Source organism: Sarcophilus harrisii, chromosome 4, assembly GCF_902635505.1.
Source record: "Sarcophilus harrisii chromosome 4, mSarHar1.11, whole genome shotgun sequence".
In the NCBI taxonomy this organism is placed as follows: Eukaryota; Metazoa; Chordata; class Mammalia; order Dasyuromorphia; family Dasyuridae; genus Sarcophilus; species Sarcophilus harrisii.
Window position 1 is genome coordinate 293,128,439 of NC_045429.1, and position 27,287 is coordinate 293,155,725.

The following is a 27,287-nucleotide window of genomic DNA, read 5'->3' on the forward strand; positions in this document are numbered from 1 at the left end:
CTGGGGAGAAAAGAAAGACGGCACATTCTTCTTTCTGATCTTTTCTTATAACCAACAACAAATTAGAAAATTCAGCCTTTGAATTGGTTCTAGACTGGCAGAATCCACAAATATTGGGAGTACAGCAAATTATTTAAAAAGATAATTTTGAAGATCACCAGAAAAGATCTGTTTTAGTGAGGCACAGAGGGAGGTGGCAGGTGCAGGCAGGCAGGCAAAACACGAAAGCTGGCACACACACTGTGCAGATCCCAGATGGGGTGAGGTCTCCACAGGGCAGTGCAGACTGCACACAGGAGAGAAACTACAGGGAAGAATCTACATCAGTGTTAGCTATTCTGCCCTGGTTGCAAGCCTGTAGATCAGCAAAGAAGTTATAAAACATCCAATACAAACACAAAAGACAAATAGTGAACCCTGAAGGGCCAGAGTCTCACTGAATCTGGCCACACCTACCTAGCTCTGGGAGTGAATCAGCACAATCCCAACTCAGCCACAGCAGTTTGGCAGCTGCTTGTAGAAGAAACTTGGAAAACCCTCCCTTGCCTAAAAAGCAGATCCCAACTTTAAAAAAAAAAAATGAGTAAAAAGCAAAGAGAACTCTAACCATAGATAGTTTTTATGGTGAAAGAGAAGAACAGATTTCAAACCCTGAGGAGACCAAAAGCAGATCATCTCCAGATGAAGCCCCAAAAGGTGATATAACCTGGTTCCCATTACACAAGACTCTCCTAGTAGAAAGTTAAAAAGATCTCAAAAGAGAGCTAGAAGAAAAATGGGGAAAGGAAAGGGAAATTCTGAAAGAGGGTTTAGAAAAGGCATATAACACATTAAAAGATATATTTAACAAAATGGAAAAAGAAAACAACTCCCTGAAAAACAGAATTTGTGAAATGGAAAAGGTAAATAATTTCCAGGAAAACAGAAATTGTGGAATGGAAAAAGAAAATAATGCCATAAAAAACTGAATTTATGAAATGGAAAAAAATTCCATAGAACTAAACAACTCATTTAAAAACTCAATTGGACAAATACAAAAAGAAGTTTAAAAAAAGTAAATGAAGAAAATAATTCACTAAAATTCAGAACTGAATGAATGACTTGATGAGACATCAAGAATCAGTCAAGCAAAACCAAAAAAATGAAAAAAAAAATAAAAAAATATGTAAAATACCTACTTGGGGAAAAAAAAAACTGACTTGAAAAATAGATCTAGAAGAGGCAATCTAAGGATTATTGGACTCTGAAAACCATGATGAAAAAAGAGCTTAGCCACCATTTTTCAGGAAATCATCAAAGAGAACTGCCCTGATGTCATAGATTCAGAAGGTAAAATAGCCATTGAAAGAATTCACTGAACACCTCCTGAGACACCAAAATTAAAACTCCCAGGAATATTGTGGTTAAATTTCAGAACTATAAGACTAAGGAAAAAATATTACAGGCATCCAGAAAGAAACAATTCAAACACCAAGGAGCCACAATAAAGAATACCCACAATCTAGTAGTTTCCATCTTAAAGAATGGAAGGGTCTGGAATCTGATATTCTGAAAACTAAAGAACTTGGAATGCAGCCAAGAATAAACTACCTCACTAAAGTGAGCATTTTTTTTCCAGGGAAGAAGATGGACATTCAATGAAATTGGTGAATTCCATTTATTTCAAATGAAAAGACCAGAGCTAAACAATAAAATTTGACCTCCAAATATAGAACTCAAGAGAAGTATAAAACAATAAAAGAACTCTTGAGAAATGTATTTCTGTTATGGGTACACTTAGAGAGTGCATATATAATTTGATTTTACTGTTATAACATAAAAAAGGAATTAAAGATAGAAAGGGAATGGTACCAGAAAAAGGGAAAAGTGGAGATAAAATGAGGACAATTACATCTCACGAAAAGGCAAAGGAAACCTACTACATGTGAGGGAAAAAATGAAGAGGGATGAATATTGTTTGAATCTTACTCTCATCAGATTTGATTAAAAGAAAAATATTAGATGTATTTGATTTATAGAGAACTTGCTCTCTCTTTAAAAGTGGGAGAGGAAAGGCAAAAAGGTAAGGGGTAGGCTAAATAGAAGGGAAAACAGAAGTAGTAGGGGAAAGGTATAAGAAAGAGGGAGGAACTCTAAAGGGGGAGAGATTTTAAAGGGGGGGGGGTGGACTGCTTGAGGTAAGTGGTGGTCATAAATTAGATACTGGGGAGAAGAGAAAGGGGAAAAGGAAAGAGAAAAGTATAATCTGGGGATAATAAGATGACAGTAAATACAGAATTAGTTAGTTTTAACCATAACTGTGAATGGGATGAACTATCCCATAAAGTGGAAGTGGATAGCAGACTGGATTAAAATTCAGAATCCTAAAATATATTGTTTACAAAAAACACATTTAAAGCAGAGTGATAAATACAGGGTAAAGGTAAAAGACTGGATCAGAATCTATTATGCTTCAGGTGAAGTAAAAAAAAGCAGGGGTAGCCATCCCCATCTCAGATCAAGTAAAAGCAAAAATTGATCTAATTAAAAGAAATAAGGCAAGAAACTATATCTTGCTAAAGGGTACCATAGATAATGAAGCAATATCAATACTATAATATATATATTTATATATGCACCAGGCATGGAAATTCCTAAAGGAGAAGTTAAGAGAGCTGCAAGAAGAAAAAGACAACAAAACTATAATAGTGGGAGATCTCAATCTTGCTCTCTCAGAACTAGATAAATCAAACCACAAAATAAATAAGAAATACACTAAAAAGGTAAATAGAATACTATAAAAGTTAGGTATGATAGATCTTTGGAGAAAATTGAATAGAAACAGAAAAGAGTAAACTTTCTTATTAGCAGCTCATGGAACCTACACAAAAATTGATCATATATGAGGACATAAAGACCTCAAAACTAAATACAGAAATGCAGAAATAGTAAATGCATTTTTTTCAGATCATGATGCAATAAAAATTACATTCAATAAAAACCCAGGGGAAAACAGACCAAAAAGTAATTAGAAACTAAACAATCTCATCCTAAAGAATGAATAAGTGAAACACCAATAATTTCATCCAAGAGAATGACAATAATTAGAAAACATACCAAAATTTGTGGGATGCAGCCAAAGTGGTAATAAGGGGAAATTTTATATCTGTAGATGCTTACTTAGATAAAGAGAAAGAGAATATCAATGAATTGGACTTCCAACTAAAAAAGCTAGAAAAAGAGCAAATTAAATACCCCCAATCAAATAACAAACTTGAAATTCTAAAAATAAAAGGAGACATTAATAAAATTGAAAGTAAAAAAACTATTGACTTAATAAATAAAAACTAAGAGTTTGTTTTATGAACAAAACAACAAAATAGATAAACTCTTAGTTAATTTGATTAAAAAAAGGAAAGAAGAAAATCAAATTGTTCATCTTAAAAATAAAAAGGGAGAACTTTCCACCAAGAGGAAATTAGAGCAATAATTAGGAGTTACTTTGTCCAACTTTATGCCAATAGATTTGATAACCTAAGTGAAAAGGAGGAATGCCTACAAAAATATAGATTGCTCAGATTTAGAAAAGCAAGTAAATTGCTTAAATAGTCCCATTTTAGAAAAATAAATAGAATAAGCTATTATTCAGCTCCCTAAGAAAAATCCCCACCAAATGGATTTACATGTGAATTCTACCAAACATTTAAAGAACAATTAACTCCAATACTACATAAACTGTTTGAAAAAATAGGGATTGAAGAAGTCCTACCAAATTCCTTTTATGACACAGACATGGTACTGATACTTAAACCAGGTAGGTTGAAAACTGAGAAAGAAAATTATAGACCAATCTCCCTAATGAATATTGATGCTAAAATTTTAAACAAAATATTAGCCAAAAGATTAGAGAAAATTATCCCCAGGATAATACACCATGACCAACTAGGATTTGTATCAGGAATGCAGGGATCTTTTTCTAGCTTTTTTAGTTGGAAGTCCAGTTGAAGCAGGGCTGCTTCAATATTAGGAAAACTATTAGCATACTGGACTGTTGGAATCTTTACAAAGTGTTAAGACATTGGAGTTGATAGAGACAATAATTATCTGATTTGGCATGGTTCAATATGATTGATTTGATCTTAGAAAGAGATATTTTGGGCCAGAACTTGAAACAAGGTACTAAGTACAACTGATAGAAATGATGCTTGTGTTCACACCTTTAGAGAGCTCATAAGTATCTAAGTACTCAATGGAGTTCACACATTTGGGAGATTTCAGGGATTAGTATGAGATCCGAATTCACACCTCCCTTAGGGCCAGAGAGCACTCTGGGAGATAACCCAGAATCCCTCTCCCTCCAGAAGGTGGAGTTAACCTTTGGGAGATCATATATATACAGGAAGCTATTAGAGCTGGAGAGGTCTTCTTGGGAAGGAGAGAGTTTTTACTTGGGAGCATTCCCAGGAGTCGGAGAGGAGCAATCTGCAAGAAAGCCTACAAGCCCTATCTTCAAGGCAAGAGAGATTCATCGTATCTTCTACCTTGGTGCTGGCTGGAGTCGGAAGGATAAACCTTTGGATTTGGAGACATTCGGGCGGAGGCTCTTAGAACCAAGTGGAGAGATAGGGCTCCGGGCTAACCAAGGTATATTGAAGGACACAATAAAAGATCTGAACTCTTTTATCACCTGGCTGTGTTTTGGAAAAAGAAACACCCAACACTTGACTATATCAATAACCAAATTAACAAACACTATATGATATCTCAATAGATGTAGCAAAAGCATTTGATAAAATCCAACAGCCATTCCTATTAAAAACACTAGAGAGTATAAGAATAAATGAACTTTTCCTCAAAATAGTCAGTAGCATCTATTTAAAACCAAAACTGTCAGCAAGCATCATATGTAATAGGGATAAACTGGAACCTTTTCCAGTAAGATCAGGAGTGAAACAAGGTTGCCCACTATCACCATTACTATTCAATATTGTATTAGAAATGCTAGCTTTGGCAATAAGATGAAAAAGAGATTAAAGGAACCTGCAAAGAGTGATAATTTGATTTCCTCAAGGAAATCAAATTATCACTCTTTGCAGATATAATTAGAGTAGATAATGAGGAAATCAAATTATCACTCTTTGCAGATGATATGATGGTATGTATACTTAGAGAGAGAATCAATTTAAAAGCTACTAGAAAGAATCCACAACTTTAGCAAAGTTGCAGGATACAAAATAAATGCACATAAATCATCAGCATTTTTATACATCATTAACAAAATCCAACAGCAAGAGATACAAAGAGAAATTCCATTTTAAAATAACTGCTGATAGTATAAAATATTTGGGAATCTGTCTGCCAAGGGAAAATCAGGGACTATATGAGCAAAACTACTTTCCACACAAATAAAGTCAGATCTAAACAACTGGAAAAATATCAAGACTTGGATAGGTTGAGCAAATATAATAAAGATGACAATACTACCTAAACTAATCTATTTATTTAGTGCTATACCAATCAGACTCCCAAGAAACTATTTTACTGACCTAGAAAAAAATAACAAAATTCCTATAGAAGAACAAAAGGTCGAGAATTTCAAGGGAACTAATGAAAAAAAAAAATCAAATGAAGGCAGCCTAGATGTACCAGATCTAAAACTATATTATAAAGCAGGGTTCATCAAAATCATTTGATACTGGCTAAAAAATAGACTAGTTAATCAGTGGAATAGGTGAGGTTCAAAGAACAAAATAGTCAATAACTATAGCAATCTAGTGTTTGACAAACCCAAAGACCTCATCTTTTGGGACAGGAATTCACTATTTGACAAAAACTGCTGAGAAAATTGGAAACTAGTCTGGCAGAAACTAAGCATTGACCTACACCTAACCCTGTATACAAAGATAAGGTCAAAATAGATTCATGATCTAGACATAAAGAATGATATTATAAACAAATTAGAAAAACATAGGATAGTTTACCTCTCAGATTTGTGGAGAAGGAAGGAATTTGTGTCCAAAAAAAAACCTGGAATTAATAACTGAACACCAAATAGATAATTTTGATTATATTAAGTTAAAAGGGTTTTGTACAAACAAAACTAATGCAGACAAGAACAAAAGGGAAGCAATAAATTGGGAAAACATTGTTACATCCAAAGGTTCTGATAAAGGCCTCATTTCCAAAATATATAGAAATTTGACTCAAATTTATAAAAATCAAGCCACTCTCCAACTGATAAATGGCCAAAGGATATGAACAGACAATTTTCAGAGAAAGAAATTGCAGCTATTACTAGTCATTTGAAAAGGTGTTCCAAATCACTGTTGACCAGAGAAATACAAATTAAGACAATTCTGAGATACCTACACACCTGTCAGATTGACTAAGATGTCAGGAAAAGATAATAACAAATGTTGGTGGGGATGTGGGAAAACTGGGACACTGATACATTGTTGGTGGAACTGTGAATGGAGCGAACCATTCTGGAGAACAATTTGGAATTATGCTCAAAAAGTTATCAAATTGTGCATACCCTTTGACCCAGCAGTGTTTCTACTGGGCTTATATTCTAAACAGATTTTAAAGGAGGGAAAGGGACCCATATGTACAAAAATGTTTGTGGCAGCCTTTTTTGTAGTGGCTAGAAACTGGAAATTGAATGGATGCCCATCAGTTGGAGAGTGGCTGAATAAGTTGTGGTATATGAATATTATGAAATATTATTGTTCTGTAAGAAATAGCCAACAAACTACTGGGCTTATATCCCAAAGAGATTTTAAAGAAGGGAAAGGGACTCATATGTGCAAGAATGTTTGTGACAGTCCTCTTTGTAGTGGCCAGAAACTGGAAACTGAGTGGATGCCCATCATTTGGAGAATGGCTGAATATATTGTGCTATATGAATATTATGGAATATTATTGTTCTATAAGAAATGACCAGCAGGATGATTTCAGAAAGGCCTGGAGAGACTTACATGAACTGATGCTGAGTGAAATGAGCAGGACCAGAAGATCATTATATACTTCAACAACAATACTATATGATGATCAATTCTGAAGGATGTGGCCCTCTTCAACAATGAAGATGAACCAAATCAGTTCCAATAGAGCAGTAATGAACTGAACCAGCTACACCCGGAAAAAATTCTGAGAGATGACTATGAACCACTACATAGAATTCCCAATTCCTCTATTTTTGTCCACCTGCATTTTTGATTTCCTTCACAGGCTAATTGTATACTATTTCAAAGTCCAACTCTTTTTATACAGTAAATTAACTGGACATGTATACATATATTGTATTTAACTTATACTTTAACATATTTAACATGTATTGGTCAACCTGCCATCTGGGAGAAGGGGTGAAGGGAAGGAGCAAAAAAGTTGGAACAAAAGGATTTGCAACTGTCAATGCTGAAAAATTACCTATGCATATATATGTATATATGTAAATAAAAAGCTATTAAAAAAAAAGAAGAAGAAAAAATGACCAACAAGATGATTTCAGAGAGGTCTGGAGAGACATGAATTGATGCTAAGTTAAATGAGCAGAACCAGGAGATCATTATACACAGCAATAAGAAGACTATACAATGATCAATTCTGATGGATGTGGCTCTTTTCAACAATAAGATGATTCAAACCATTTCTAATTGTTCATTAATGAAGAAAGCTATCTACACCCAGAGGGAGGACTATGGGAACTGAGTGTGGATCACAACATAGCATTTTTACTCTTTCTGTTGTTTGCTTGCACTTTTGTTTTCCTTCTCAGGTTTTGTTTTCCTAGATCTGATTTTTCTTGTGCAGCAAGATAACTGTATAAATACGTATACATATATTGCATTTAACATATATTTTAACATATTTAACATGTATTGGGCTACCTGCCCTCTAGGGAAGAAGGGGAAAGAAGGGAAAAATTTGAAACAGTTGCAAGGATTATTGTTGAAAAAATTACTAATGCATGTTTTGTAAATAAAAAGCTATAATAAAAAAGACATATATTGGATTACTTGCCATCTGGGGGAAGGAGTAGAAGAATGGAAGGATAAAATTTGGTACACAAAGTTTTGCAAAGGTGAATGTTGAAAACTATGCACATATTTTGAAAATAAAAAGCCTTATTTAAAAAAAAAAAATAAGAAAAAGCTTCCTAACAATTAGAACTATCCAAATGTCAAATGAGTTGCTTCTCAAGATAGTGTGTTCTCCATCATTATTGGATACATGTTAGAGATACTATATACACTAATTTTCTATCAGGTGTGTTTTGGATTATGTGATTTCTAAGTTTCCTTCCAACTCAGACAATAGTTCTGATTAAAATTCTCCATCCTGGGAAGCTTAATTCAGAGTCATTATCAGAATTTTTTTAACACAAGTCTCATAATCCTTCTGGTTTCCAATAAACCTAGTATCAATAGGATTGTTCTCAAATCACCAACTATGGTGCCATTTCAGCACCATTGTTCCTGTGGACAAAGGCAGAAAAGCATAGGTATTAATTACCCAAGAATCAATTTTTCTCAGTTCTCTTTTGGGAGTTTGGTTTTTAAAATCAACAACCTCCCCTCAAAAAAACCACAACTGTTCCTTCCCATCCTTGTTCAAACCCAGAAAAGATTCCCATGTTGCCAGAATGAAACTGAAAAGCTTAAATTTATATCTGCAAGTTCTCAATATACTCTCCAAAGCAGTCAAGTACATACCCAGGAAGTCAGAAAATTGACCTAGATCTAAGATCTCAGACCACTACTGTTACTTCCCCATCCTCCCCACTTTCTACCTTCTCCAAAGGAACTATCATTATCCCATTTCCATCTCTTATTCAGCTTTCCTATCCTATTTCTATTCTGCTCTCTTCTTCCAGCCCAATTTTTTCTATCCTACACGCCTGCCCCTATCAGCACATACCTAAATTTCTTCCCTTTCATCTACCCACAAACTGCTCATTCTCCCATGGGTAATCTTCTCCCCAGGTGTGGCCCAAAGAAGTGTAAGGATTGAAAGAAATACCCATTTTTGTGTTCCGGTAGATAGTGAGGCAACTCCTGTTCTTGTGGGTACGCCATTTGAATTCTTTGTTGCAGATTTGCTGAGTTCCTAGCGCATTGCAAGATGGGCAGAGTAGGCCATTGGAATCATTTGGGGGGATTATTTCCTCCTCTAATACAATAGGTGATAATGGTCCGTTCCATTCCTCTTTCAAGTCTTGCCATGAAAATGGTGGCACCAAATGATGCTGGCCCGAAAGGTTGGATACAAGAAGTCCGTCTATCTTTTCCTCAGCATTTCTTTTTTCTTTGTCTTCATTCCTGGCTTTTACACATGATAGGCAACTCAGATTACTAGAGCTGTTATTTTGAACTTCTCTATGTACCCTCTTAGGTCCTTTAAAAAGAAAGAAATAGAAAGGGAAATGACTTTAAAATATCTCTTTTTCCTTATGTTCTCCACAATGAACCATACTTCGAAATTTTTTAGCCTTATAAGATTAAATCTCTATCCACATAAAAACCAATTCTTCCTCAGCCCCTAATTAACACCATTTAAGAATAACAACACTTTTCATTTTTATATAGTGCTTTATTACCTCCCCAGTCTTTTCACAAATACTATTGTATTCCATCTAAACAATCTTGTGAGGAAGGATGTAAAAGTAAGATCTCCATTTTACAGATAGGGACTCTGAGGTCCAAAGAGATTTTTTAAATTGTTAAATATCACAGAATTATCCAATGTCAGAGACAGAATGCCATTTAGTCCCATCTATATCTGAACAGGGATCCCTTCTACAATATCTCTGACAAGTATTATTATTCACTTAAAAACCTGAAATGATAGGGATCTTGATACCTCTCAAGGCAGTCTATTCTACTCTTAGCTCTAAGTTCCAGAATGTTTTTCCTTATATTCAACTAAAACTGGCTTCTCTGTCACTTGGATTCAATGCACTTCAGGGATTTTGCTACCTTGGACAAGATATTTAATTTTTCTGGGTCTTTAAATGCCTCAGTTGTTTAAAAAAAAAAGAAGAAGAAGAAGAAGTTTAATTCATTGTCTTTGAGGCTTCATCCAGCTCTAAATCTATGAACCTATCATCCCGAGAAAGATGAGAGGGAAAGAGATTATATAAAATATTTTGGTTTGTTTTTACCTATTTATTCCCAAAACTACAATGAAGAATCATAACCTGTCCCACCTCAAAACTCACTGATCAATCCCTTTCTTCCATAAACAAACAATTCTAACAACGTCAAAATCAGTGATAGCTGGGGAGAATGGGAGATATGATATCTACAAGGTCTTTCTTGTTCCCCTTCAACACCCATAATAATGAAGAAGATATTCTCCTTTGTAAGCTAAAATTCAGAGTAAGTAGGAATCTTAGCATGGCATGAGTATCATCTTAGCATGAGTCTCAATTTGGATAGAAGACCATGTTCTAGTTCCAGTTCAATCATTAACTAAAGGTGCCTTAAAGAGTAATAGATTAATAAATGGTAGTAGATAAGCAAAAACTACAAACAGTACCAAGTTAGAAGAGGAATGACTTACAGGCTATTATCACTGAAATGGAGAAAGATCACTTTATAACCTTGAATTATTTATCTTCCCATTGAATGGGACTAATTGGATGAAGTTTTCTCAGTATTGACACTAGGCCTAAGTCACATTATCCTTATACCCAAAGAAGGAAGATAAAGTCTTGGGGTTTAGGTTTCAGGAAGTCACATGATCCCTATTCCCAGTCTTGAACCCTAGATTGCAGGGAGTCACATGGTCTCTAAAAGTCAAACCCTCAAGAAGTCACACCCACAGGAAGTGACATGACCCACAGAAAGCAGATAACATTGTTCAAGGATGGTTACTTCCTTTTAGTCTATCCAATGAAAAGACATGGTTCTTTTATAAAAATAAAAAAATATTATATATTTACTTCTTGCTTTTTGACAAAGATGACAAGGTTTTATAACCCACCAGAAGGGCAATGTCCAATGCAAGCAGCTCCACTATCTTTAGATAATCGCCAGGTAATATGGAGACATACAGACAGTGGTGAATGGAAGGGGACCAGATAGGTTAACTTGGGGGAGAGGGTTTGCTTGTATCTCTACAGATGGTTGCCAACGAGCCATATTCGCCTTTTCCATCAGAGAGAAATGGAGCAGACCCTTGAAACAAAGAAGACCCAAGAAACATCAGATGGTTTCATCAATGATTGTGCCCATCACTGAAAGAGCATGGCAGTTATGGCAATTGACTCACAGACATCAAAAATTGTTAATGAGACTGATGCAGGAATTCAAAACCCTCAGGAATCATTGGAATGCCTAAGATATAAGATTATTGTATGACTTGAAAACCCTCAGGAATCATTGGATTCCCTGAGACAAGACTGTTGCAGTATTTCAAAATCTGCAGGAATCATTGGATTCCCTGACACATAAATAAGACAATCGATTGATTTTGGACTATCTCTTGGCTGCTGAAGGAAGCATAGGTGTGATTGTTATTTACATGTCCTTCTTCTAGGACTCCTGGAAATCTTTATAATGCCATATTGATTTATATTGTTTGTTATATCACTACTTGCATGTACAATTCATGTTTGTTACACCACATTGAGTCTGCGCCGGCTGTGGGGAAGAGTCATCACTACTAGCCTGTGCTTTATTGCTATGTGCTTGTATAATACCTCCCATGCCAATGGATTTGTGTATACCTGTTTCTAGCAAGACCCTTCATCTCAGAAACCCGCTAACAGTATCTGGCTTGATTCACGACTTTCCTTTAGTGTTTTTCATCTCTCTTCCTAAGAAGTCAGGGAGGATGTGATCACCTCCTTTTTGGGGTTCTCACCTCTGAGAAATCAGGAAGGTTGTGAGCACCTGTGTTCTAAAACAAAGAAAGTAGTAGGTGTAGCAAGCTGAAATTCTAAAAAAGGTGTGATTGAATCAGACAAGAGAGTACTTAAGGCTAATTACATATTGATGTAAGATAATGGCTCTATAAGCATATATTTAGATGATGGCTCTCCTCATAATTGGGGCTTGCTGAATGCTTGGTGGTGAGGTAATCATAGGCCCTTGCCTATGATTGGAGGGCTGAGGGGGAGAAGTCAAGGTCACTTGGTAGCAGGACAAGGAAGAGAAAGGCTGGAGACTCTGGACTCCAGAATCCAGGATACATCTTTGGCAAACCACGTGGAAGATTGCCTGCCTCCTTCACTTCTCACCCTAAAGACTAAGGACTTTGAATAATCCTGACTCTGACTGATCCAGAGGCCCTCCAGGGAGCTAGTCCATAATTTAACTCACATTTCATCATTTGCACCTCGTCAGAAGGATAGATAATGCACAGGTGCCATAGTGGGGAAAATTCCTTCTGCTCAACATCCTGTTGGCATTATTTTCTTATTGACTGATTTCTATATTATATTTAAACCAAATGGTGTGGTCACAGTGAATGTTGACCTGCTTGTTGCTTTAGTGAGGTCCATGATTAAGGATTTCTGTGAGGTTTGGAACTGGGGGCAACAATTAGAATCCCATCAGAGACTTTTGGGTGGAAATATTCTACCAGAAAAAAGGAATAACTTTAAGAAGGATTGTATGGAACAGAGGGATGGGAAAATAAAAATTCTCCCTTCTATTAAAAAAAATTTTTTTGGAAGGTGTGGGGTAATAATCAGTATGTAAATTTCTATCATGCATATCTAACACTTCACAGTAACTGATAATCTTAGAGAGTTTCCTTGGGACATTAAGAAGTTATGGGGATTAGAGGACTTGCCTAGAATCACACAACTAGTTAAGTGTCTAAGGTAGAATTGTGTTGAGGTGTAAGAATTGAGGGTTTAGAGATCCTCTGACAGCAATGGGATCTCCTTTGGCCAGTCTCAGGCTTTGTGAAAGAATTCGCAAAACCCAATGAATACTTGAGGTTTGTGGCAAGAATGGGTTTATTTATAGACACACACACACACACACACACACACACACACACACACATAGCTTTCTTAGTGAACAAATTCCTGATTAGGAATTAGCAGAATGGATTGACAGGCCTTCAGTTTTATCGGTTTGTCCTGGCCCCAAGCTGGGAGTAGTTGGAGGGACCAATCTTTAGCTCAATAGTGGGGCCTTGGCTATGCCTCAGGCTGAGATTTCCAATTGAATGAGATTACTTATCTGGGAGTTTCCCTCATGTATGGGTGGACCCCTCCTAGAGGCCAGGAAGGTTTGAGAGTCAGGAGTTCCCTTCCCCTAAGATTCCTTTCCCACTCTTCCCCCAAAGATTAAAGGGGACACAGTTTACATCAACTGGAAGCAGGTTTGTCTAACTTCAAGACCAACTCTCTAATCATTATGCTAGATAACCCTCATTAGAATTAAAGCCACATAATTTTAAAGTTATAATGGATGTTAGACATCATCACATTCAGATCCTCTTATATTATCAGAAACTGAGATCAAGAAAAAGGAAATGCCTTATCCAGAGTCAAGTAGTTAATAATTTTTAGTGCTTCACTCCAGTTTCAGAATTCTGATTGTAAATTCCATGAGGACAGGTAGTTTTCATCATTGTATCCTCAGAGATTAACAGTACCTTGTTCATAGTAAATATATGATGAATGAATAAATGGATTATAATTAATATGAATGAATAGTATAAACATTATAATATAAATGAATAAATTTAAATTTATGATTTGTATTTAATTTACCTCTATACTTCTCCTATTCCTCAACCAGAATAAATAACAAAATAATGTTGATCTTTTCTTTTGTTCATTGAGGGACCCTGAAATTTGTTTCCTAATTCTTCTTTCCCTTTGATGAAGTACAAGAATAGAGAGAAAGAGATCCTCTAACAGTAATAGGATCCCCTTGGCTGATGGCAGGCTTTGCAAAAAAATTCACAAACCCCAATGAATACAGCCATAAGGTTTGTGGCACAGAATGTTATTTAATTACACTAAGAAGCCAGCTTGCTAGGAAGACAGACAAGTGGGCAAGGAATATAGCAAAGGTGGGTTATACTGAGAAGAAAATATCTTCAACAGTGGGCAAGGTCCTGTTAGAACATCTGCAAAGATTCAGAGTTCAGAGTTCCCTTTTATTTAACCTTCTGAGATTTTTTTCAGGGTTTTCCCAGGCCCATGAACTGAGAGCCATTCAAGAGCCTAATCTCCAGTTCAATAGAGGGTTGCAATTATGTCCCTGGCCAAGATCTCCAATTGAATGAGACCACTTAACTTGGAAAGGCTGTAGTCTGGGAAAAGTGTGCTTTTTCCAGGGGAGAGCTTGAGACCTCCAGTCACCCTTCCTCCACAGATTAAAGGGGACACAGTCTCAGGGCCCTTTTCCCCCTCAAGCAATTCAGACCAAAATTTACTTGGGGTAAGAGGATGAAGGTCTCATCTCCAGTAGCTACTTCAAACTGACAAGGGTTGTAGAGCTATCCCTACTTTTACTGGGGAATAGCCAGAAGGGAAAGTGTGAGATCTGAAGACAGCAGCAGCGGCATCTAAGGAATATTGTATGTCCCAGTCAATTATCCCATGATCTCTGGACTGAAGGAGCAGTTAGAGATTTGTAGCTTAAAGTCTAGAAGAACCAAATCTCAGAGTAGATTAAAAGTGGGGTGTCATCCAGGGTGGAGATGGTGATGTTTGGGAATGGGACTTTTGCAAAAAATGCATTAATCAGGTCCCATCTGTGGGCCACCTTTGGGGTGTTGATGGAACATTTAATAATCCTGAATGCCCTCTGAATACTCCATAGAGCTCCCTAGCTGAAAAGTTAAGGAGTAAAAATGAGTAAAAAAATAATAATTAGAAATGGAGTTAGTATAGAGGTTAGTAGAGACCATAGCCAGGAACCCCACCCAGAGGAAGACAGAGCACGGGGATGGGAGAAGGGAGTGAGGAGTTTTCCATAAATGTCTTACATCCAGCCAGCTTTCTCTAAGATTCTCCCAGTTCAACTTTCCCTGAGTTGTTAATGTACATACAGCAAGAGGTATTGACAAGGGTACAAACACCTCTGCTTGAGGCAAGAAGATAATCAAGGCCATTCGGTTATCTTAAAACCATGTTAGCAAGAGAATCCAAAGATTCTTGGATCTCCTGGAAAGAGCATGCAGTTTCATTGGCCAGCTGGTTGATTGTGTCAGTGAGGTTGAAAAGGACGTTTTCATGTTCTAAGTATCCCACCCAAGGTACTAGAAATCCTGTGCCTTTAAGTACCAAAGAACATTTTCCCCAAATCCCCATCTTTGTCTCCTTGAAGGGGTGGGGGCAGTGTTTGAGGCACTAGTTTTATATATAGTGAAAGGAGCACTTAAGTGGCCTAGAGTGCAAGACCCACCATAGTGCTTAAAAAGGGTTAACCATCAGGTAGAGAGAATTATAGATTGGGGAGAGTTCCAGTCAGAGGCTGGTCCCTTAGAAACACTGAAGTAGAATGGAGAACTTACTTTACAGAGAAAAGCATATTTGGAGTCAGTATAGGTGTTCACTCTCATTCCCTTCCCAGCTCTGATTAGGGCAATGGGTTCAGCCTTCTGAGCAGAGGTCCCAGGAGGCAATGGCTTAGCTTCTAGGGTGCCATTGAGAGTCACCACAGAATATCCCGCCTTTCCTCATTTTCAAGAAAGCTCGACCCATCTGTAAACCATTCACCATCTGAGTTGTCAAGAGGAATGTCCTTTAAGTTAGGTCAGCTGGAGTAGAATCTAAAACTTCCTCATAATTATGAATGATATCTTCCAACTGGATAGTGTCAGGAGCAAGGTGGCAGGATTAAGAGTGTGACACACCAAAAGAGTCAGATCAGGTAAGAGAGCTTGATATCTAGCAAGCCTCTCATCAGCAAGCCACTGATGGTCCTTTGGCTTCTAAAATGCACTGAACCTGATAGGGGGTTAAAACCTCTAATGACTGTCCCAAAGTTAGTTTTGAGGTTTCTTCTTTAAGGCACAAGAGTCATTCTAGGCAACTGGTCTGGGATCACCCAGTAGTGCGTGGCCCTGTCTTTCAGGACGATATCTCAATCCTGGCTAAGGCTGGAGCAAAGAAATCTATTTTCTCCCAAATTTCAGAGGAAAGTTTTGAGAGCAGCCCAAAAAGATCATCAGGAGTTCTGAAAAGAGAAAATTGGGTCCCCAATTTCACCACTAAATCATGCAGGATAGGAGGGAATAATAAGAAACAAACATTTAAATGACAGATCACCAAGCTGGTAAGGCAGAGGAAGAGTCTCAAAACAGTTCTTAAGTTCCCCTGCAATCCCCATTCTATGCGGGGAAGGGGCAAGTGAGACTAGAGTGCCAGAGTGAGAAGGAAGAAGTCCCCCCATAGCAAAAGGAAATTCAATGGTCCTACCAGTCATGTCTGGGCATAGCCAGGATTCCAATGTCATGGTGGAGCGAGGGGGAGCTTGACCAAGCTTCAAACTCCTGCTGGAGGGCAGGGCATTTGGGGGAGAGGGGGTGCAGCTTGGCTCCTATAGGCAATCTCTCTTCCAGTGCTCCTGTTATGCCATAGCTCTCTTTAACTGTTCTGACTCGGTTTCCCTGAACTAGTTTCCTTTATCTCAGTTTCCTTAACTGTTCTGTCAAATACCCTTAGTCGTAAAAACCCACTCTGGTCCATTAAGATTGGGAACCGTTTACTCTAAGGTTATAAATTGCTAGCAAGATAAACAAGAGAGCAGAACTCCTGACCCTCCCCTGTCCTCAAGAATTTACAATATCCCTCTAAAATATTGCAAGATACCTCACTGACATCTTTATCTCTGGGTATTCAGACATCCTGTCTCTGGGCTTTTAGGAGTTATGGGCTTTTAGGAGTTATGGTCTCCCCCCATAGGCTTTCTCCTATTCATTGCTGGAAGAGCCTGGCTGCTAGAGGCAGCAGGCTGGATTCTTTGAGATGGCAGTCTCCCCAGCCCTGGGACCAATATGGATTCCTTGGTCCCAGTATATCTTTATCTGACTGGATAATTTGAGATGAGAGTCCTGCCCAGTCAATTATACTCTCCAATTAATAAACTATTGAAAACTCTCTAATCTCTCTCCTGCCTCAGTTTCTCCGGCATTACACTCCTCTTGCTCAAACTTAGGACAAGGACTGGGGAGTTTCCTCAGATAGTTTCCATGACACATAGGATAACAGTTACACTAATATCTTGCTCCTGGGAACTGTAAAATTAGTCTAACCATTCTGAAAAACAATTTGGAATTATCTCAAAAAAAGTAATTAAAATGTCTACATCTTTTTTTAACTAGAGATCCTACTGCAAGGCAAACACTTCAAGAAGGTTAAAGCACAAATCTCTGTGGTTCCTGGAAATGTCAGCAGCCAAGAGTAGGGACCTTTCTTCAAATCTCGCTTTAATTCTGTGGCCTCTCTTCTCTGCTGCAGTTTGATCCCTATCATTAAAGACTTCAGATGTTTCTAGCAGCTGAGGGGAAGAAATTTGAAGGCCCAAAGCTGGCTTCTGCAGTTTCCTTTATATATCTGGGGCAGATTGTTTAATATTAACATCTCCCCAGAACAGATCAAGGAGGCATTGGCCTTAGACCCCTCAAAAATTTGGGTGGGGTCCTCAGAGTAATGGCCAGGTTTTTCCTTAGTCTGGGAGAGAGGTTTGACATTAAAAGAGCCACCTCTGCTCTGCTTGTCTTTCCATGAGAGTCTGCTACTTCTCCCAGGGGGGCAGAGGTTAAAATCAGTATCCTGAGGAGGAGAAAAAGAGGTCCCACTCCATGTATCAGAGGGATTGAGAAATAGGATTGGGAAGATTCAGGATCTGGTTCAGGTGAGGGGGATAGAGATATTGCCAGACATAAGGTCCTGTTCTAGAAGGGATTCAGAAGCCTCCTAATAGGGACTGCATAGGGATGCAGAGGAGGGCTCCCATGTCCCTAGAGGAGCAGAAAGGAGAGAATTTGATTTCCTTCCAGCAAATTTAAGCAGCATCCTACAATGCTGTTTTAATTCAAGCTTTTTAGTTTAGAGACCTTTTAAACCAAATTTGTCTTTGTTTTTTGAAAGACTTTCTAAGGGAGAATCCTTGGGGAGAGATTGTCCCATTTTGCTACAAGCCTCCGATTTCCTTGATTCTATAGCACCTCGTTCGTCTCTAGGCATCCCCAGAGATGGAGAGATGACAAAAGATTCCCTGATTAAAGGGGACTTTTGTCAGACCACAGGAATTCCCATTTTCAGGCATCCTCAGAGAATTCTGCTCAAGCTTTAAAGCTTCAATGATGACCCAAATCTTTCCTGGAAATTTTTGGGTGTCCTAGCTATGGAATAGACAACAAGAGGCTTTATCTCGGCCAGATTCTCGAGGATCCCCATCCCCAAATGATGAGGTTTAAATGATGAGATGTGAGAACAGAAAGAGATCCCCTAAAAGCAATGGGATCCTCTTGGTCCGTGGCAGGCTTTGTGAAAGAATTCACAAACCCCAATGAATACAGGCATGAGGTTTGTGGCAGAGAATGGTATATAATTACACTAAAAAGCCAGCTTACTAGGAAAATAAACTTCCTACTGGCCAAGGAATATAGCAAAGGTGAGAAGATATCTTCAACAGTGGGCAAGGTCCTGTAAGGATATCTATGAAGATAGGTTGACGAATCCTTGATTATATCAGGTAAATCTTGGCCTGAGGTTGCAAAGCTTTTTGAGCCACACAATAGAGGACTATTGACTATAAGATCTCCAATTGAATGAGAGTAAGTAGGGTGTTTCCCTTAAGAACAGAAAAGTGTGCCCTTCCTCGGGAGAGTTTAAGACCCCAAATCACATTTCTCTCACAGATTAAAGGAGACACAGTTTCAGCCCCTCCCCCCAAAACTGTTAAAGGGAATACAATTTACATCACTTCTCTGCTGTCCTTTGGTTGAACTCATGGAGCAGGCAACCTCCTTATAATATACTTATTATACATTAATAATCCTCCGATGGGCTTCACTGCATGCTCAATTCCACCAAGGTTTTAGGCCTCCCTATATTAGCGGTTTGCTCCTGTAACTTTAAAATCTACCTATTTTATGATGTAATCAGCACGATTTATTCTGTAAATATTCTTGTCCTGCTTTGCTAATCTGCTAACTCCTTCAAGGAATCTAGCCTGCCTATTGAGTGCATACACCTCAATAAAAGCCTTTGCTTGGTTTGCAGACTGAATTCTTTCAGCCATCAATGCAACATATGCCTGGTATCCTAACACCTTTTGACTCTGCAGAATTTCAGAACCTTCAGGACACAGAAGAGGAAATTAATTTAGGACAGAAACAGCACAATCAGTCCTCACTACTGAGGCAGGTATTGGAATTTCTGGTTTCTAACCCAAATCTGCCTGACCTCCATGCCCTCCTACACCTCCATCCCCATCCCACCCCCACCACCATGTGATTTGCAGAGTCTAAACTGCTATGGGTTTCCATTTCTACCTTCCTTTCAATAGCTTCAAAGGCAAGGAAGTGAGCCTCAGGCCACAAAAGAAATATAGGTTCACAGGGTCCCTCCCAGAATGAGAAAAATTTCCCTTTTCTCTATCCCCTAGATTCCAGGTCCCTTCTGAAGGAAACACTGCCTAATGTACATTTTCTCTTACCCGTGATAATAAGGATGAGGGCAAAGGTGACAAAAAGCCACTTCATGGTGAATAGCAACCGTCCTGCTTCTTTCTTAGTCTGAGCCTGGGAAGATAGAAAATGGTAAAAGGAGAAAAAGCCCTTAACAAAGGATATAATTATAACAAACATCCCTTTAGAGCAGTAAGGAAGGCTGATCCCCAGACACAAGGCTTGTTTCATATTCATAGGGAATTTTCTGTCTAAGGGTGGGGGGGATTCTTATGAATTGATGTCTAGACAGAACAACTGAGAAAAACAGAAAACAGATCTGAAAGATCAGAAAAACTTTTCCCCAACCCCTTTCTACATACTCTTTCTGGCTTGGGAACAAGAAAATCTGGGTTCAGATTCTGCCTCTTACCTTTACTATCTGTGTAAATCAGGATCACTTTCCTATAAAACAACTGAAGAGGTGATGCAAGGAATAGAGAGAGCCCTGGTCCTGGAGTCAGGAGAACCTGAATTCAAATGTGGCCTCTGACACTTGACTCTTACTAGTTGTATGACCCTGAGCAAGTCACTCAATTACCTCACAAAAAATAAAATAAAATTTAATAAAATGATTGGGGTTGGTTAGATAAAACTCTGAAGTCTCTTCCACCTCTAAATACATGTTCTCCTGACTGAGCAATAAAGAGCTCTGATAAGCTCTGGGTTTTGACCCTGACCTTTAATTTCCCCAACACATTATTACATGTCCACCATGTTTCCAGACTCACCTCTAATGAAATTGTTAATTTTTAATGTGAGCATTTATACCTTGAAAATAATAATAATAGTTAATGTTTATATGGCACTTACTGCATACCAGGCATTGTACCAAGTTTTTTACAGTTATCTCATTTGATTGTCAAAACAACTCTGGAAACTAAATATTATTATAGTCCCCATTTCACAGATAAGGAAACTGAGGCAAACAGACTTGCCCAGGGTTACACAGCTAGTAAGAATCTGAGGCTACATTTCAATTTAATTCTTCTTAACTTTAGACCCAGCATTCTATTCACAAAGCCGCGTAACTGCTTAAAAAGCAAATGCTACAAATAAGGGACTCATTTATTGCTCTACTGATGGAGAAACTATACCCAAATCTCTTTACAAGAAAAAAAAATTATAGATTCATAGGATCATAGAGCTAGAAGGGACTTAAGGGTTCACTGAGTTCAACTCCATTTTACAAATGAGGAATCAGAAGCTCAGAGATATTAATGCCTAAAAGCCATTTGTCCCAGGTCACCCTGTTCCGATATACAGGATGTTTCACAGTGTGCAGAAAGTAACTTGTAATGGCTTCTCTCTCATGAAAAAACAAAGGAGAAACATCTAGAAGAAAAATGAATTTGATGACCTACGTGCAATCTTTTTAAACTCCAGCACACTGGAGTTTCCAACTTTCCAAAAAAGATCCCAGGACCTCAACACCTCTGAGAAATTACCACCTTCAAAGATCTCTGTTGGCTAAAAGAACCCAGCTAAAACTCTCTGGATTAAGGAGAGGATGAATGTGTCTTGCTCTCAGGGCAAGAATATAGGTCTGTCCTATATTATTAGATAGAACGACAACAAAAGAAAAGGGAGAAAAAATGCAGAAACTAAAAAGCAGAAACCTTTAACCTGGGGAGACAAAGGGGTACAAGGAAGATGAAAAGAAATGCCTCAACATCGAGACACCAGATATGAAAGTGGGGAAGTGCAGTTTATGGAATTAAAAAGAGTACATGGTAGAGATAGAAAGATAAAACAAGAAAAAACTGGGGGTCAATTTTTCAAAAAGTAAAGGAAAGAGGGACAAAGAAACATCTAGAAGGATAATCAAAAGAGAGACAAAATCCTGCCCAGAAACATATATTTTACATACCTGCACTGAATTTTCCTTCACTCAGAGACTCAGCAGAATTTATTTCAAAGGCAGAGGAGGAATGACTGGAATTAAGTAAAAAAGGAAAAAGAAAAATCCCAACTTCACCTTCCTGGGTTGTCTTAATGGTAGCCTGATTTTCAAACAGTTACATTGCCTATAGTTTCAGGATTTGTTGTTTGCTTTCATTTATCCCATTGGTCCCCAGATTGCCCCTTCCATTGAACCAATGAGGTTTTCCCTGTCTCAACCTTTCCTCCTTCTCCTTTCCCATTTTCACTAAAAAATCAGGATAGCATAAAGTCACAGAATGTTCAAGTGAAAGATCATCTAATCCAGTTTACAAGTGAGCAAACTGAGGTTCACAAGGTTAAATAAAATTGACCAAACCAATCAATAGTATGAGTAATTGGCCCAGCAGCTGACAGGTGGAGACAAAGCTACTAAGGACTAATAGACAGATATTCTTTATAGATCAACATCTACGTTGATCAATCATTTTAGTTGTTTCCAACTCTTCGGGAATTTTCTTGGCAAAAATATTAGAGTGGTTTGCCATTTTCTTTTCCAGCTCATTTTACGGTGAGGAAACTGACGCAAACAGGGTTGTCACTTGCCCAAGGTCACACAGTAAATGTCTGAGGTCATTTGGTCTTAGATCTTCAGGATTCCAAGCCACCACCTGTCCTTTCAATGTTTCTGTCTCGTGTAAAAATGACAATATGTTTTCTCTTCCTTGTAAGAAAATTTGACTCATTTAACTTCTTAGCCCTTGACTTATTAATCTTTTTTTTTTACATTCTTTATTTTTCTTTTCTTTTTCTTTAGGCATTCATATTTATGTAATAATCTTGCTGCACAAGAAAAATCAGATCAAAAAGGGAAAAAATGAGAAAGAAAACAAAATGCAAGCAAACAACAAGAAAATAAATGAAAATGCTATATTGTGATCCACATTCAGTTCCCACAGTCCTCTCTCTGGGTGCAAATAGCTCTCATCATCGCAAGATCATTAGAACTGGTCTCAATCACCTGATTGTTGAAGACAGACATGTCTGGAGCACCTAGGTGGTGTAGTGGATAGTGTACCAATCCTGAAGTCAGGAGGATCTGAGTTCAAATCTGGTCCCCGACACTTAATACTTCCTAGCTGTGTGACCCTGGGCAAGTGACTTAACCCAAATTGCTTCAGCTAGGAAAAAGAAAGAAAAAAGAAAAGAGCCACATCCATCAGAATTGATCATTTTATATTCTTACTGTTGCCTAGTAAGATGATGAACCAGGAGGTTCTGCTCATTTCACTTACCATCAGTTCCTGTAAGTTTCTTTCCATAACATTCATATTTCATACCTTATTCAGTCATTCTCCAACTGATGGGCATCCACTCAGTTTCCAGTTTCTTGCCACTACAAAAAGGGCTGCCACGAACATTTTGCACATATGGGTCCCTTTTCCTCCTTTAAGATCTCTTTGGGATATAAGCCCAGTAGATATACTACTGGATCAAAGGGTATGCACAGTTTGATAACCCTTTGGGCATAGTTTCAAATTGCTCTCCAGATCAGTTCACAATTGCACCAACAATTAGTGTCCCAGTTTTCCACATCCCCCGTCATCATCTTTTCCTTTCATCTTAGCCCATCTGATAGGTGTATAAGTGTACCTCAGAATTCTTTTAATTTGCATTTCTCTGATCAATAGCGATTTATAGCACCTTTTCATATGACTAGAAATGGTTTTAATTTCTTCACCTGAAAATTGTCCATTTGACCCTTATGTCTAATTGATAAATATCAATTAGAGAATGGCTTGAATTCTTAAAAAATTGAGTCAATTCTCCATATATTTTAGAAATGAAACCTTTATCAGAACCCTTGAATATAAAAATGTTTTCCCAATTTATTACTTCCCTTTTTGTTTGTACAAAAACTTTTTAACTTAATATAATCAAAATTATCGATTTGGTGTTCAATAATGAGTTCCAGTTCTTGGACCACAAAGTGGTCCTTCTCCACAGATCCGAGAGGTAAACTATCCTGTATTAGAAGAATATAGGATATAATAATATCACTTATAATATCAATCTTTAAGTCTAAATCATGAACCTATTTTGAACTTATCTTAGTATATGGTGTTAGGTGTCAATGCCTAAGTTCTGCCATACTAATTTCCAATTTTTCCAGCAGTTTTTGTCAAATAGTGAATTCTTATCCCAAAAGCTGGGGTCTTTGGGTTTGTCAAACACTAGATTACTATAGTCTTTGACTATTTTGTCTTCTGAACCTAACCTATTCCACTGTTTGACTACTCTAATTCTTAGTACCAAATGGTTTTGATGACCATTATAATATATATATATATTACATAATATATATATAGTTTTGGGTCTGGCACAGCTAGGCCACCTTCATTGGCAATTTTTTCCATTAAATCCCTTTAAATTTTTGACCTTTTGTTCTTCCAGATGAAATTGGCTATTTTTTCTAGATCTGTAAAATAATTTCTTGGGAGTTTGATTGGTATGAGACTAAATAAGTAGATTAATTTAGGTAGTATCATTTTTATTATATTCACTCAAGCCTACCCATGAGCACTTGATATTTTTCTAGTTGATTAGATATAACTTTGTGTGGAAAGTGTTTTGTAGTTGGGTTCATATAGTTCCCAACTTTGCCTTGGCAGATAGACTCCCAAATATTTTACATTATTGTCAGTTATTTTAAATGGAATTTTTCTTTTTGTATCTCTTGCTGCTGGACTTTGTTGATAATATACAAAAATGCTGACGATTTATGTGGATTTATTTTATATCCTGCAACTTTGCTAAAGTTGTGAATTGTTTCTAGTAATTTTGGGTTGATTCTCTAGGATTCCTAAGCATACCATCATATCATCTGCAAAGAGTGATAATTTGGTTTCCTCATTATCTACTTTAATTCTTTCAATCTCTTTTTCTTCTCTTATTGCCAAAGCTAACATTTCTAATACAATACTGAATAGTAATGATGATAATGGTTAACCTTGTTTCACCACTAATCTTATTGCTAATAGTTTTAATTTGTCCCCATTACATATGCTTGCTGATGGTTTTAAATAGGAAAAATCCATTTATTCCTATACTCTATAGTATATTGTATGTATATATTATTATTATATATTATTATCATATATTATATGTATGTATTATTAGGAATAGATGGATTTTATCAAATGTTTTTCAGCATCTATTGAGATAATATGGTTTTTGTTAATTTGGTTATTGATACAGTCTAATATTGAATCATCCCTTCATTCCTGGTATAAATCCTTCTTGGTCATAATGTATTATCCTGGGGATAGTCTCATTGCATCAATATTCATTAGGAAAATTGGTCTATAATTTTCTTTCTCTGTTTTCACTCAATCTGGTTTAGGTATGGGCACCATAGCTGTGTCAGAAAAGGAATTTGGTAAGACTCCTTTTTCCCTACTTTTTCAAAGTATTTTTCATAGTATTGGATTTAATTGATCTTTAAATGTTTGGTAGAATTTACATGTAAATCTATCTGGTGCTGGAGACTTTCTCTTAGGGAGTTGATTAATAGTTTGTTTTATTTCTTTTTCTGAAATGGGACTGTTTAATTAATTTATTTCCTCTTCTGTTAATCTATATTTTTATAGATATTTCTCCATTTCACTTAGACTATCAAATTTATTGACATAGTTGAGCAAATATAACTCCTAATTGTTGCTCTAATTTTCTCTTCATTGGTAGAAAGTTCTCCCTTTTCATTTTTTGAGACAAAAAATTTTATTTTATTTTTCTAATCAAATTAACTAAAAGTTTGACTATTTTGTTTTTTTCATAAAACCAAATTGAATTATTTATTAATTCAATAGTTTTCTTTCAATTTTATTAATCTCTCCTTTTATTTTTAGAATTTCAAATTTGTATTTAATTGGGTTTTTAAAAAATGTGTTCTTTTTCAAGCTTTTTTAGTTGCAAAGCCCAATTCACTGAGCTTCTCTTTCTCTATTTTATGCAAGTAAGCATCTAGAGATATAAAAGTTCCTCTAATAACCACTTTGGCTGCACCCTACAAATTTTGGTATGTTGTTTCATTACTGTCATTATCTTGGATAAAATTATTGATTGTATCTATGATTTGTTGTTTCATTCATTCATTCTTTAGGATTAGATTATTTAGTCTCTAATTAATTTTTTATTTTCCCCTGGGGCCTTTTATTGCATGTAATTTTTATTGCATCATGATCTGAAAAAATGTATTTACTTCTGCATTTGATTTTGAGGTTTTTAATGCCCTAATATATAGTCAATTTTTTTATTAGGTTCCATGAATCACCAAGAAAAAAAAGTGTACTCCTTTCTGTCTCCATTCAATTTTCTGCAAAGGGGGCAGCTAGCTGATGCAATATAGAGCGCCAGTCTTGAAGTCAGGAGAACCTGAGTTCAAATCTGGCTTCAGACATTTAACACTTCTTAGCTGTGTGACCCTGGGCAAGTCACTTAACCGCAATTGCCCCAATAAAAAATAAATTTTCTCCAAATATCTATTATACCTAATTTTTCTTATATTCTGTTTACCTCCTTAAACTTCTCACCTATAAGTTTCTCTGTGAAACCAAATATGACTAATATTCTTTCTTTGATCCAAATCTGTTGAGAGTAAGATTCACACAATGTTCATCCCCCTCCCTTCTTTCCCTCAATTGTAACAGGTCTTCTTTGCTTCTTCATGAGATGTAATTTCCCTCATTTTATCTCCATTTTCCTCTTTTTCCAGTACAATCCCCTTTCCATCTCTAGTTTCTTTTTCATATTATCAAGTAAAATCAAATTATACCTAAGTATACCCATAACAGATATATAGTTCTCAAGAGTTCTTTCCTTTTTACCGTTTTGTGCTTTTCTTGAGTTCCATATTTGAAGGTCAAATTTTTTGTTCAGTTCTGGTATTTTCATCAGAAGTAAATGAAATTCACCTGTATCATTGAATGTCCATCATCTTCCTTGAAAGATAATGCTCAATTTAGCTGGATAGTTGATTCTTGGCTGCAATACAAGTTTCTTTGCCTTTTGGAATATCAGATTTCAGGCCCTTTGATCCTTTAAAGTGAAAGCTGCTAGGCCCTGGGTAATCCTGATTGTGGCTCTTCAATATTTGAATTGTTTCTTTCCGACTGCTTGCAATATTTTTTCCTTGGTCTGATAATTTTGAAATTTAGCTACAATATTCCTTTGGAGTTTTCATTTTGAGGTCTTTCAGAAGGTGATCAGTAAATTCTTTCAATGGCTATTTTATCTTCTGATTCTAGGAAGACATCACTGCAGTTTTCCTTGAAGATTTCCTGAAAGATAATGTCTAGGCTTTTTTTCATCATGGTTTTCAGGAAGCCTAATAATCTTTAGATTGTCTCTCCCAAATATATTTTCCATGTCAGTTGTTTTTCCAAGGAGGTATTTTACATTTTCTTCTTCTTTTTTTTTTTTTTTCAATTTTTTGGTTTTGTTTGACTGATTCTTGAAGTTTCATTGAGTCATTCATTTCCATTTGTTCAGTTCTAATTTTTAGTGAATTAGTTTCTTCAGTTACCTTTTTTAACTCCTTTTGTATTTGGCCAATTTTTAAATGAGTTGTTTTGTTCTAGGATTTTTTCCATTTCACAAATTTTGTTTTTTAACAAGTTTTCTTTTTCCATTTTGTCAAAACTATTTTGTAAGGAGTTATATTTTTCCATTTCACTAAATCTATTTTTAAGTGGTTTTTTTCAGATAATTTCTGT

The 27,287-nt window shown here is 36.7% G+C and overlaps 1 protein-coding gene across 3 annotated transcripts in view; it reads right to left on the bottom strand.

The window, feature by feature from the left end:
* The window catches only part of LOC105750594, a 34,938-nt gene extending 12,309 nt beyond the window's left edge, over window positions 1-22,629 (bottom strand). For 2 of the 3 annotated variants that reach the window (XM_012550182.3, XM_031968471.1), the window contains exons 1-2: window positions 19,623-20,130; window positions 9,001-9,375 (exon numbers count right to left, since the gene is read on the bottom strand). In XM_012550182.3, the coding sequence (XP_012405636.2) occupies window positions 9,001-9,375; window positions 19,623-19,830 (583 nt within the window). In that variant the 5' untranslated portion in view covers window positions 19,831-20,130. Of the gene's footprint in view, window positions 1-9,000; window positions 9,376-19,622; window positions 20,131-22,534 lie in introns of those variants that run through there. The other variant, XM_031968470.1, reaches the window with a different exon arrangement.
* Window positions 22,630-27,287: the final 4,658 nt, after the last annotated feature.